Source organism: Arabidopsis thaliana, chromosome 4, assembly GCF_000001735.4.
Source record: "Arabidopsis thaliana chromosome 4, partial sequence".
NCBI lineage: Eukaryota > Viridiplantae > Streptophyta > Magnoliopsida > Brassicales > Brassicaceae > Arabidopsis > Arabidopsis thaliana.
In genome coordinates, this window is record NC_003075.7 from 5,416,456 (window position 1) to 5,428,923 (window position 12,468).

Here is a 12,468-nt window from a genome sequence, read left to right on the forward strand (position 1 = left end):
GTTAGAGACAAGTTATCATATTTCAACATTTTTAGGTATCTTTATATAAAGATTTATTCTATATTTGGAAAATTATTCTTTCCTAAATTATTATTAAAATCTGAAACTTAAAAAATATATAAAAAATTAAATATATGAACTAAAATTTATACAATCTTTTTCATATAAATTGTGCTTTTTGTACCTCGGACCATAGTAGTTCTCTTTGCATCTGAAGTGTTGTTGTAACCGATCCGAAGATGGTAAACATTTACAAGGAAAATATTATTTTGGAGTGGGCCTTTATACAAAACTATCAAATCCTACCTAGCTCGGGGATCATAATTTTTGTTGAAAATGTTTGCATGGCGATTTGAAGCAGTAATATGAAATAGATTTTGATTGTTATCATCAACTTCCAATAGCAGGTCGAGACACGAACGAAGTAGAATTTCTACAAACTCAATGTATCCGGACTTTACGACCTCAACAAGTAAATTTTGAGGTGAAGAAGTAATTTATAATTTATCTTCGAAAATATTTACAATCCTTCTCATATAAATATACAAGTTTTTCCATTTTTTTGTTAGAGACAACTTTTCACATAATTATCTTTATTTTTTGAAATTTTAGTATTATATTGTTTTTCCAACTACACATTAATTACAAAATACTCCTTGATGAATTTATCTGAGAAATTTACCATATTTTGTTATATTATTATTAATTTAATTTTGCGTAAACGGGAGACTATACAATTAAGTTTGAGTTTCCTGATTTTCAAATGTTGGGTTTGTTTGTATAATTTCAAATGTTGGGGTTTAATTTGCAATATTCCCGAATCCCGACTACTCATTCTAAAATATAATCAGACCTTCGCGTCTTCTTTAACAGTTAGTTCCATACCATCGTCGCAAGCTCTCATCTTCTTCAGCTCAAAAAGCCATCTCAAAGGTAAAAGTTTCTCGAGTTTGTCTTCTCCGTTTGATTGCTTCTTCATCCCTATCGAGATTCGTATGATTTACGTTCTAATTTCGTCAGATCGATGAAAGATCCATTGACATTCTCTAGAGATCTGAATAAAATATTTTCTGTTATCGTTCACAGTTTTGATGAGATTTTTGTTTGGCTCTGTAGATTTCTAAGTTTTTAATTGTTTTCAATTTGCCATTATGATCTATCATTCTCATAGCTTCAGTAAGAGATCTGATCGTTAAGTTTTTCAGATTGAGAATCGAAATTTGACTTAGAGGTTATGTAGAAACCTTAATTTTAAGATCTTCCCTGATGATCTAGTACTCTCTTCTTAGATCTTGGTGTATTCAGTGCTAGTTTTGTTTCTTAGACTAAATGTATTAGATAGATTTCTCAGTTTTTGTTCTGTGTGTTTGTAGTGTGTGGTTATAACACTTAATTTATCACTATTTTCAGGTATATTTTGAATCAAAAACAATGGCAGGGACTAATGTAAGTACATCTCTAAGCTCATTGTATACTGTTAAGAATCATTATATTGTTGTCTGTAAATAGTCTTGTGATGCTTTATGGTTTGTTACACTTATGAGATTCTTTGCATTGTGGTGTAATATAATCTCCTCTGTTTGTGTATAAGATCACTATGTTAAGATTGATTTTTTCTTGTTTTGTTTGTTGAGTGGGTAAGTATGTTTTCAGAAGGTGTGACGAATCTTAGGTTCATGCCCCTATTGTTCTAAGATTGTTTGCATCTTTCAATCTGGAAGCATAATTAGGCTTTGTTACTGTCTAAGTAACATAAGTTCTGGTAGATTTTTGTAAACGTTCTTTTGCTGCTGAGAAAATTCCAATTGCTTATGAATCTGCTTTTGTGCAATATCATCATTTGTTTGTTGATGCAAAATAATTTGGATTCTATCTGTTGGAGCTGCCATTTGTCTGGTGTGTCATGTTTTTGTATGTCCTTTTGTTGGCCAGGTTGAATTTAACTAAAGCTTGTATTATCTTTTGTCCTAAGTGTTTTTAGCAAATTTATGTATTAGCATTTAGCACCATAGGTTTGATTGGCCTATCTGGTCAAGCCATAGATGATGAGTATTGAGTAGCTGATTTAGCTTTTTAGTTTGATTGGTGGCAACAAATACTCAAGAAACTTAGGCTTTGGACCCTGTGTAATTGTCCATATGATTGGTGATAGTTGGACTGGTGATCTTTATCTACTTTGCTGTTGTAGAAGTTCAAACTTACATGATCCATTTTAAGGATTCTCGCTTCTGCTTGTGCTTCTCTCTCTTAGTACTTACATGCTGACTATCTGGTCTACAATGAATAGGATTCTTGTCCTTTGGTAAAGAACATTCTTCTTCTAGACTCTGAAGGAAAGCGTGTGGCTGTCAAGTATTACTCCGATGATTGGGCAACTAATGCTTCCAAGTTAGCTTTTGAAAAATATGTCTTCTCGAAAACCTCCAAGACCAATGCTCGCACAGAAGGTAAGATCAAATTGAAACTTCAACACATGTACAGTATTTATATATGTAGTTCTCTGTTTGTTGTATCATAGGAGTATGAAAGCTTCAGATTATATTTTACTTGTTGGCTGTCTATTGGGTTTCCTGATTACATATGTGCATATTTCCTGTTTCAAACAACTTGTAGGTGTGTATAATTTTTTTTTTTTATGTTTACTTTTTGCAGCTGAGATCACACTGTTGGAGAGTAATATTGTTGTCTATAAGTTTGCCCAGGACCTGCATTTCTTTGTTACTGGAGGTGAAAATGAAAACGAGCTCGTCTTATCATCTGTTCTTCAAGGCTTTTTTGATGCTGTTGCGTTACTTCTGAGGTATTTAACCCACCTTAACAAATGACTATGTGCCTTTCTTGATCAGTGATATACGAAATTAAAGTTGAACATCCTTTCTCCTTACAGGAACAATGTTGAAAAGATGGAAGCCCTTGAAAACTTGGATCTCATCTTTTTGTGCCTTGATGAGATGGTTGATCAAGGGTATGCTACATATGCTTTCAAATACTATTCTACGATTTTTTTACTATGTTAAATTCGGAAATCTATCATTTTAGCCTTGCACAAGAGTTAAAAGATTACTGAGTTCGGAAATCTATTGCAACTCTTAAACATGGGTGTGTAGAGTTAAAAGATTGCTGAGTTTAGCTTGCTCTTCATATCTTAACAATTAGCTTTCTAATATGCTGATGGAGTTGAGCTAAATACGGACATAGTGAGATCTGGTACTTAGATACTATGAGAACTTATTGTTTGATCATTGATGAACAACTTCTGGCCGTGTGTTGAAGCGTTCTTGTTAAGTCTAGTGCAGAATATTTGCAACTAGCCTAAGGGGGGGTTATGGGATATGTAGCTTTGCCAATTCAGGAACAGACCTTACGTCCGTTAGTTGATAGCTGAAGACTTAAAAGACAGCTTAGAGAATTCATTAGGGGCATTTTGGATTTGTTGAGGGTTTTGGTTTGGGCATTGGTTGAGAGTGTAGAGACTTTTCTCGCTAATGAAGTCTCTCGAAAGTGTAATTCTTTAGTAACTAGATAAAGAAGTTTAACTGTTTTGAATCCCTATCACTGTGATACTCATCTTTGTATTGTCTTATGAAACTTGTTCAGGATGGTACTTGAAACAGACGCGAATGTTATTGCGGGGAAAGTAGCAATGCAAAGCGCAGAAGCAAGTGGTTCACTCTCTGAACAGGTGAGACGCAATATGACTACTACTAAACTACCTTCGAGCAAAGCGATAATCTTTATATCAATCATGCGGTTGACCATTTTTTGGATTTTGTATTGTAGACATTAACTCAAGCATTGGCAACAGCTCGGGAGCACCTTGCGAGAAGTCTTCTTACATAAATTTTCATCGTGGGAGCGAAATGATATATTCATAAGCCCTTGTAACCAACCATATCTGAAATGGTTACCCGTTCACTAGAAATCAACCCCTATTGACTTAACTATCTCATGACTTTGTTTTCTTATGGTTTTTTGGTGGAACTTAGATCTTTTATTCGCCTGTTCTTGCGGAACCATCTTTTTAAATGTGAGGATCAACATTGCACTAGTGATTGATTGCTTTACATATCTAAGACGGTTGATCTTAAGTGTTGCGATTTAAGATGGGAAATCTCTCATAAGCTAAGTCGTTCAGTGGCCCAATCAAAGTGGAAATAAAGAACGGTTTACCGTTTAGACGTCAATCCATCTGAAGAAAGCAGTTGACAGTGGTTCGAAATTGGTTAAGGAAAGACCAAAATCTGAGAGATGCAATCCGAATTTCTATAAAAAAAAACGCACATTGAGAATCGTATAAAGAATGTTTTACAATATGGTCTATCAACTTAGATCAATGCGGATGCAAGTTATAGAAAGTCCCGTAAAGTGCGAATGTCGTAATAGAAGCGGATATTCGATTTTTAAAAAAATAATATTTATTATTTGCTTCGATTTTTATGAATACTTTATTTTTCTATTTGTTTTGGTTTTAAATCTTACGGATATTCGGATTTTTTGAATCGAATTAAATTGAATATCGAATCGAAACTGATCGAACAAATATTTTGCCCGGCCCTACTTCTTATATGAAAAGTTTGTGCTACACCTTTTTTATAATTGGTTCTAGTAAAGTAATCTCCAATTTATATTTGCTCACAAATTTTTTGCCATATCTCTTAGTCTTTAGCTATCTTTTATTTTTTTGGGTCAAAATCTCTTAGCTATCTTTTGACTAGGTCCGGGCAAACAAACCGAATTGAATGTACCGAATCGAAACCGAAGCAAAAAAATCGAAATAACCAAAACCGAATCGGTACCAAACGGAAATATTTCAGATAACCGAAATATAAATATATTTTCAAAAATATTAGTTATTTTTAGACTAAATAATTAAAAATAATTGAAAATATATGTAAAAGTAAAAATACTCGAAAGTAATCGAAAAATATCCAAAAATGACCAAAAATATCCAAAAATAATTGAAATATCCAAAAATATTTAAAGCAAAATACTGAATGGATAAATTTTTAAAACCAAAAGAACCGAAACCGAACTTTCAAAATAACCAAATGGATACTAAACTTTAGAACCAAAAAAACCAATAACCGAATGGATACAAACCAAAACCGAATGGATAACCGAACACCCATGACTATTTTGACAATGTATTTCTTTACAAATTTAAGAAAATTGGCAATGAATATAAACTCATTATTGGTAAAGAATATTTAGTTAGATTTTCCCATATCTCTTAATAATTAATTGCATTAGCATATTTGGGGATATTTTCTTAAACAAAAAGCAACATTCATTAAATTTTGCTTTCACTTTCTAAAAAATCTTGGCATATTAATACATTGAACATGTCTTCTTATAAATGAACCAAACTAAACCAAAAGATCCTAATCAAAATCAACCAAACATGAGCAAATCAATCTTTGTTGTTTGTATCACTTTATTGGTTGTTCTATCCCCAACTCTAAATGCTAAAATGGTGACTTACCCGAATGGTGATAGACACTGTGTAATGGCCCAAGGCCAAGTGATAAGTGCATGCTTGCAACAAGCCAACGGACTACCACATGCGGATTGTTGCTATGCCATAAACGATGTAAACAGATATGTAGAGACAATCTACGGTCGTTTAGCTCTTTGCAAATGTTTCCAGGAAATTCTAAAAGATTCTCGATTTACAAAACTTATTGGTATGCCTGAAAAATGTGCCATTCCTAATGCTGTGCCTTTTGACCCCAAAACGGATTGTGACAGGTTTGTAGAACATATTTGGCTTAAAATGTTTTGAATTATTTGCACTATCTCGATAGAACTTTAAGATTTTCTTTGTAAATAAAGTTCTGAGAAGGTTAAAAAATTGATGGTTATGTAAAATTTCATTGATTTTAAAAAGAGAATATTACGTGATTAGACACTTTTTTGAAAGTTAATTCCTAATTAGCCACTTTAAATGGAGAAGGCACTTTAGATAAATTATTTTACTTATTTACCCTTTAACTATATTTTTTTCCATCGGTCATCTCTTCTCTCTCCTTTTCCCATCTCTTCTCTCTTTTTTTCTTTTTTTTTCCTCGCTTTATCTAAGAAAAAAACATTTCCCAGAATATCTTCAATTCCAAATCTGCAATTAATCTCCAAATCCACTCTACGCGATGGCTTTCTCTTCTCTCTGGACTAATTGGAGAATACGAGGCCTTGGTTTCTTTAAGATTGTGATTTATTTTGCAATTTAAATATTTGTTTTGACATAAATTTGAGATTCAGTTATCTAAGAAACTTCTTCTTCTTCAACAATGGCGGCTTGATTTGATTTTTGCTCTCTCTCATGTGTCAAACTCGTTTCATCTATGTAGCATCGAGATTCCGGTTAATCGAATTTCCTGTTATTATGGACATGGTATACAGAATGGATATAGAGCAGTAAAAATGTTTCTGAATGGATATATTTAAATGGACTCGTTATTATGGACATCAAAACATTGTTTGTTGATTTTTCTTTCGGTTTGCAGAGACCTCTACCTTCAAAACCTTATGGACATGGAACTTTGGTTTCTTTACAAAACACAGTTAATCGAATCTCCTGTTATTATTGACATGGTATATAGAATGGATATAGATCAGTAGAAAGGTTTCTGAATGGATATATTTAAATGAACTCGTTATTATGGACACCAAATAATTGTTTGTTGATTTTTCTTTCAGTTTTGAAGAGACCTCCACTTCCAAGACCTTATGGACATGAAATTTTGGTTTATTTACAAACTACGGTTAATCGAATCTCCTGTTATTATGGACATGGTATATAGAATGAATATGAATCAGTAAAAAGTTTTCTGAATGGATATATTTAAATGGACTCTTTATTATGGACACCACCTCTGAGACCTTATGGACACAAAACTTTTACCAAATTCCTGAGATAATCGAGATCGAATTGTTTAAGAAACTTCTCCAAAAGTTGTGGAGACGTGGAGAGAGAGAGAGAGAGAGAGAGAGAGAGAGAGAGAGAGAGAGAGAGAGAGAGAGAGAGAGAGAGAGAGAGAGAGAGAGAGATTGATTTTTTATTTACGTAAGGATCGTGGAGAGAGAAAATATTTAATTTGTGTTAAATTTCAAAAGAAAAGTTTAAGGGTAAAAATGTCTTTAAAGAAATCAAATAATAGAAAAAGTGCCCTCTCCCTCATAAGTGCCTCAAAAGGAATAAAATTATTTAAAAGTGTCTAAACGTGTCACATTCCATTGTATATATTGGCATAAGAATTAGAAAGAGCTTATTCGTAGAAAGATGCATTCCAGTTTCTATTGCAGCAACTTCACAGGGTTTATCTCTAGCCTTAAGCATCATGTAAGTCGTTTTGTATTTTTCAAAAGATTGATTTTTGTTTATATATATATATATATAATGGGGGGGGGTTGCGTATTAGGCTAAAGATATATCGTATGTAAATATTATTTACCTAAGATATGATTCTATCAAGTATAGAAAACCCTTTTTCTATAAAATACTTCTTCACTCTGATGAATAATACACATACTTTACAACTAGTTCATAGAAGAAGATGTTTGGGTGTGGTTTGGTTATAATAGGCTAGAAATGAATATGGTCTTAGTTAAGTTCTAAGTAGATTTGCTAAACTAGAGTAGTTAAAGAGTGTTATGTTGTTAGTGTAGAGTAGTGATGTTAATTGTTATTGTTAGAGTTCCAATGTGTAAGTGTAGAGTGGCTTGTGTAAGATCAAGCTACAATCTAGGAGTAAGGTCTAAGTGAGTCTAGTGTAGCAAGTGGGTGGAGAAAATATAACTATATGTGTGTATGTGTGTGTTATGTTGTGTTGTTGTGTGAGATCAAAAGTTATTAACAATGTAGACAATTAAAAGACAAAATCGTTTCTTGTGTTTCTCTCTAACAAGAACTACAAGAGAGTGCAACAATAAGAGAGAGACATAGTTAAAGAATGAGAGATCTAACCTCTAGGAGTGATAAAGAGGTTAGATGTGAGAATGTCAACACTGTTTTTTTGTTTACGTAATCGATCTCTTGTAGTTTCTATTGTACAAGCAGATCCCTTAAATTTGGTCATGTTATATCTTCACGCAAAGGATCTTCGTTCACGAGATTTTGTCTTACCTCATTAATTCTTAATCATGGGTTTAATGGGTACTATAGTCTACCATATTCTTTATTACCAAATAATATTGTTAGTTTGACTAAAAATTCAGATCAAAAGATTTTGTGGACATGATTAATTTAGGTAAATATCTAGTAATAGTGGATATGGATTGATACTTTGTAGTAGTTAATTAGGATATCAAAAATTACTACCCAAGTTGAAAAAATTTAAGCATAATTTTGAGAAACTTTTTATAATACATAGAAAGTAATCTTTTTTTTGCTGAACATACCTAGAAAAGAATCTTATGTAGTTTATTACATGACCCTACTTATATCATGGGTTAGTATAAATGAAATAGTTGGGAAATCTGATTATTGCAAAAAAAAAAGAAGCCTTTGCAATGTTGCCCACCGAAAACCCTACCTCTAGTCCCTATCTGATTCCCCAGAATTTCATCAAAGCAACTTGGATTCGATAATCTCCTCCTTGGTTACATTTCCGGATTCTCCATCTCTCTCCATAAGCTCCTCTTTCGATCGAGTACTTGATAATCTTCTCTCCTCTTGTGATGTCTCCGTTCAAGACCAACTCGTCAATCGTACTCTCGAGCGACTCTCGCTTCTTCTCCAATCCACCAAACGATGCTCTCAGAAACTAGCCACACTCCACAATTCCATCTCCTGGTTCCTCCCTTCTGAACTCACCGTTAAGGTAACCAATCAATATGGATTTCTCTTAATTATATTGGTCCTAGCCACATGGTTGATACAAAGTCCCTAATGCAAGCTTCTACATGCTTCACAATGTTCAATAAGTGTGCCATGGACCCTTTATGTTACTCTCATATTGACTTGACAAAAGCATTTAAATATGTTGATGACCGTGTTTTGCATACTTTGCTCAATCGTTCTGGAAAACAACTCAGGTTATTTCACATATATTGGCTTGCACTTTCTTATATATCTTATCTTTAACAATGTTATTTGCTTTGTTAATCAGTATATGTAACCATCTCTCATTGGTTTGGTTGTGCTTAGATCCCTTAAACTTGGTCGTGTTGATGCTCCCGGATCTGTGTTTAGAAGTTCTTGTCTTCCTCCATTAATACATTATAGGAATAGTGCGAGCAGATCCCTTAAACTTGGTCGTGATGCTCCTAGTCCTGGATGTTTTTTTACAAGATCTTGTCTTGATCCACTAAAACTTACGGGGTATATATAGATTGTTGGCTTGATCATTATTAATATATTTAATGACATTTATGTTTTAACTCTTATCACATGTTTCTTTGGTATTTTGTTTTTTCCATTTAACTAGGAATCTTTTGACAAGTCTACACATTTACTTTCTTGGATTCATGAACATGGATTCCTTATTGGATTCATTGTCAGCCTGCTCGAATCTAACCGATTTGAAGATTGTTGGAGTGTAAGTTAAAGTTTTTATTTTTTTTCTTACTAGCTATATTCCTTGTATGCATGTTTAAATTTCATGAAATGTCCATTTTTTTTTGTCTTTTATTTCTTTATAGAGAAGCATCTTCTATTGAATTCTTTGAGAATAATATCGTTTTTTTCTCTTTGTCAGGAATGTTTTGTTAGAGCCTATATTAGAGTTACTTGCGAGAAAGTGTTGCTTGATAGAGCATCTGTTCTTAGATAACTGTTATCAAGGTAAAACTTTTACATGGTGGGGCTTCCTTTATTTTCTCCTCACAAGTTTGCTTAAGCTTAACTACTTACTTTTGTGTCTGGTTGATTTTGATTTTAGGCATGATAACATATCCAACCATCAAATTGTTTGTGACCAACTGCCTCAAGATAACTTCTCTAACACTCCTAGATTTTAGGCTAAATGACGCAATGGCCCAAATCCTTGTTACGGTAGGGCTCTTCCTCCTTTATGTCTTCTCACTTTATTTAATAAATGTATATATAAGCTTCTAAACCACCAAAAATATGTTGGGATTATTTGCAGGGTTTTCGCATACTGAAATATATCAATCTATCCAACACAGCTGGAATCACTGGAAGCTTTTTGAGGTTAAAATGGTTTAATACACAATGAAATGATATACCATCTTGGTTTCTATTAGCAAGATCTCTCATGACAGAAAATTTTGATGGTAGGAATTTGGGACATAGATCTAATGACAGTCCTCTACAGACACTAATACTACGTGATTGTTTTTCTCTTCAAGAGGTGACTATAGAAAATTTTGTTAGTTGTATGTCTCATTCTTCATGTAACAATCATGAGCCCTAACTATTGAATCTCAAATATATTCAGAGAGAAGTTGTGGAGTTTTTGAATTCACTAATCGGGGAAACGTCAGATCCATTAGATACATTGTAAGTTCTATAGTAATAATTAAAATAATGCAAATTTGTTAAACAAGATGCATTAACATTTACTCGTAAGTCATAATATTTTCCATTATTGCGTCAATCTTTCTTTCGAATAGGATGTATCAAGCAACAACGGTTTAGCTTGTGATGGTGATAGAAGAACTTCTAAACCAAAGTAACTAAACATTTCATTTACCAAACGTAGTTATGTAAACGATTCTCCATGATGACCAATATAGTTATTATTTGTTTATTTTGTAGTTTTACTTTAGAGAAGCTGAAAGAAGAAAGATTGGATATCACATTTGTTGCGGATTTTTCCTCCATAAGACCAAGGTACTAATCGTTGTTTATTAGGCTTATTAAATTACTAGCTGAAAGATGAAGTAATTGAATACAATCATTAATGGATGTGTTTTGTACACTTTTGTAGCTACTAGAAAAATTATTTTCGCAGCTTAACGGAGGATTACATGGAGATGTGGTAAATTTTTTTGAGGGACGTTTATGGATAAATTTTAATTATTTGGAAAAACCAAGATAAAACATTTTGATATCTTAATAATATTCATGCTTTAAACTAATTATGTGGGTTGGCTGTATAGCCTGATATGGTTGTGGTTGATTTAACACCTTTGAAAATTATCTTTTGAATCTCTAGCTAGCTAGTAGAGCATGGTCAATTATCTGAGAATATTCTGGTACAAACCACTCTATGAGTCTGTATATATGCCCACTCATCAGTACTTCCATCTTCTTGTTGTGCTTTAATAATGCTTCTCATAAGCAACAGATGTTGTGCATGGTTTCTAAACAAAGTTTTGTTAAATTCTTTTCGAACGTTAATTATCCTTCTATATATCCTCAGAAATTGAATGTTCAAATGTGATGTTGGACTTTGAGAGATTCACCTTCTGTCTTGATTCAAGCTGGTAATCCTGGAGAGGATTTGATTCATGAGAGATAAATCATAAATAACTCCATTTGATCCATCTTTCTGCAAACCCCAACTTCTCCATAGTTCTCTCAACAAAGGTCCCCTATAAACCTACTCCGTTCAGTCTTCACTCTAGGCTCTAGACCTCTGAAAATCCCCTCCTCCCTCTCATCCCCAAGAGGGGAAAAGGTTAGAGAAGTACTTGCAATCCATAAAAAGCCCTTCTCATCTTCCTTGTAGTGGATTTTGTTGGTTGATCTTCTCTGTTTTGTTACATGCATCATGAAATAATTTTTGAATTTTGTCTCTGTCTTTAAGCCAAGTGACCATGCTGAGTAAATCACATATTTTTTAGCTTATGGATTCTGATCTCGGAGTTAAGCTCGGTATATCTCTTCCACACAAATACAATAAAACCTCTAGAACCATAAAATTCTATTGATTTATAAAGGCATTAATTTGGCGATAAATTAATAGTTATTAATTTATAGAGATTTTTTAATGAAAATATAAGACTTTTTAGTAATACAAAAAATCTTTCTCGAACCATTTATAAGTAGAAAATAATTATCATGCCTAAAAAAACCCACCAAAAGTTTTGATACATTAAAAATGTTAGAATTAAATTCAAAACAAGAACCAATGTGAATTTAAACAAGAAAAGCAATACTAGAATTATATTTTATTAACATTTCTTATATATATTATAAATATATAGTTGATATATTTATAGAATTATAAATTTATGATATTTATTAGACCATATGTTTACATAGAATTTTCAAAAAATTATTATCTTATTAATTTATCGATTTATATCACTTATTACACTAGTCCCAATTCGGGACTGACATAATTTATTAATTTATAGAGGTTATTAATTTATCGAGTATTAAATTATAGAGGTTTTACTATATCTCTTTTCTGGAGAAAAGGGTCTATTCTAATCCGAACAGTTTTAAAAGTGCGTTTTCCAACCCAAACAAATGACCAGTGCTAATTTATACCTCAACTCCTAGAAAATTCAAATTTCATACCTAAATTTTTATTTTAGTGCATAATTACCAGTCAACAT

The 12,468-nt window shown here is 32.6% G+C and overlaps 3 protein-coding genes and 1 long non-coding RNA gene across 6 annotated transcripts; 3 read left to right on the forward strand and 1 right to left on the reverse strand.

The window, feature by feature from the left end:
* The first annotated feature begins 753 nt into the window (after positions 1-753).
* Positions 754-4,184, forward strand: AT4G08520 (SNARE-like superfamily protein). The gene is made up of 7 exons (NM_116921.5): positions 754-933; positions 1,411-1,446; positions 2,288-2,447; positions 2,653-2,800; positions 2,888-2,965; positions 3,598-3,682; positions 3,781-4,184. The coding sequence occupies exons 2-7, from the start codon at positions 1,432-1,434 to the stop codon at positions 3,838-3,840; spliced, it is 546 nt and encodes a 181-aa protein (NP_567337.1). The 5' UTR covers positions 754-933; positions 1,411-1,431; the 3' UTR covers positions 3,841-4,184.
* A 1,217-nt stretch (positions 4,185-5,401) lies between these two features.
* On the forward strand, positions 5,402-5,782 carry AT4G08530 (non-specific lipid-transfer-like protein; the record flags this gene model as incomplete). Its single annotated transcript, NM_116922.4, has 1 exon — positions 5,402-5,782. The coding sequence occupies one exon, from the start codon at positions 5,402-5,404 to the stop codon at positions 5,780-5,782; it is 381 nt and encodes a 126-aa protein (NP_192593.3).
* A 2,708-nt stretch (positions 5,783-8,490) lies between these two features.
* AT4G08535 (F-box SKIP17-like protein) lies at positions 8,491-11,046 on the forward strand (the record flags this gene model as incomplete). Of its 3 annotated transcripts, NM_001340592.1 has the most annotated exons (12): positions 8,491-8,819; positions 8,924-9,033; positions 9,146-9,319; positions 9,426-9,536; positions 9,696-9,781; positions 9,879-9,991; positions 10,086-10,150; positions 10,238-10,310; positions 10,398-10,459; positions 10,573-10,631; positions 10,718-10,792; positions 10,890-11,046. In NM_001340592.1, exons 2-10 carry the CDS (start codon positions 8,930-8,932, stop codon positions 10,595-10,597), a joined length of 813 nt encoding a protein of 270 aa, NP_001328274.1. In that variant the 5' UTR covers positions 8,491-8,819; positions 8,924-8,929. The 3 variants fall into 3 exon arrangements, with proteins under 3 accessions (NP_001328274.1, NP_001328273.1, NP_001328275.1); NM_001340591.1 differs by having other exon boundaries at positions 8,491-9,033; NM_001340593.1 differs by lacking the exons at positions 10,086-10,150; positions 10,238-10,310; positions 10,398-10,459 and having other exon boundaries at positions 8,856-9,033; positions 10,890-10,896.
* A 427-nt stretch (positions 11,047-11,473) lies between these two features.
* On the reverse strand, positions 11,474-11,714 carry AT4G05565. The gene has a single exon (NR_141880.1). It is a non-coding gene; the product is annotated as an other RNA (long non-coding RNA).
* Between the last annotated feature and the right edge of the window lie 754 nt (positions 11,715-12,468).

What these genes read in the sequence shown, in the direction of transcription:
- AT4G08520 (NM_116921.5), top strand. An exon ending in GCTGTTGCGTTACTTCTGAG is followed by an intron (nt 2,801 to 2,887) that starts GTATTTAACCCA and finishes TTCTCCTTACAG; the next exon opens with GAACAATGTTGAAAAGATGG. An exon ending in GATGAGATGGTTGATCAAGG is followed by an intron (nt 2,966 to 3,597) that starts GTATGCTACATA and finishes AAACTTGTTCAG; the next exon opens with GATGGTACTTGAAACAGACG.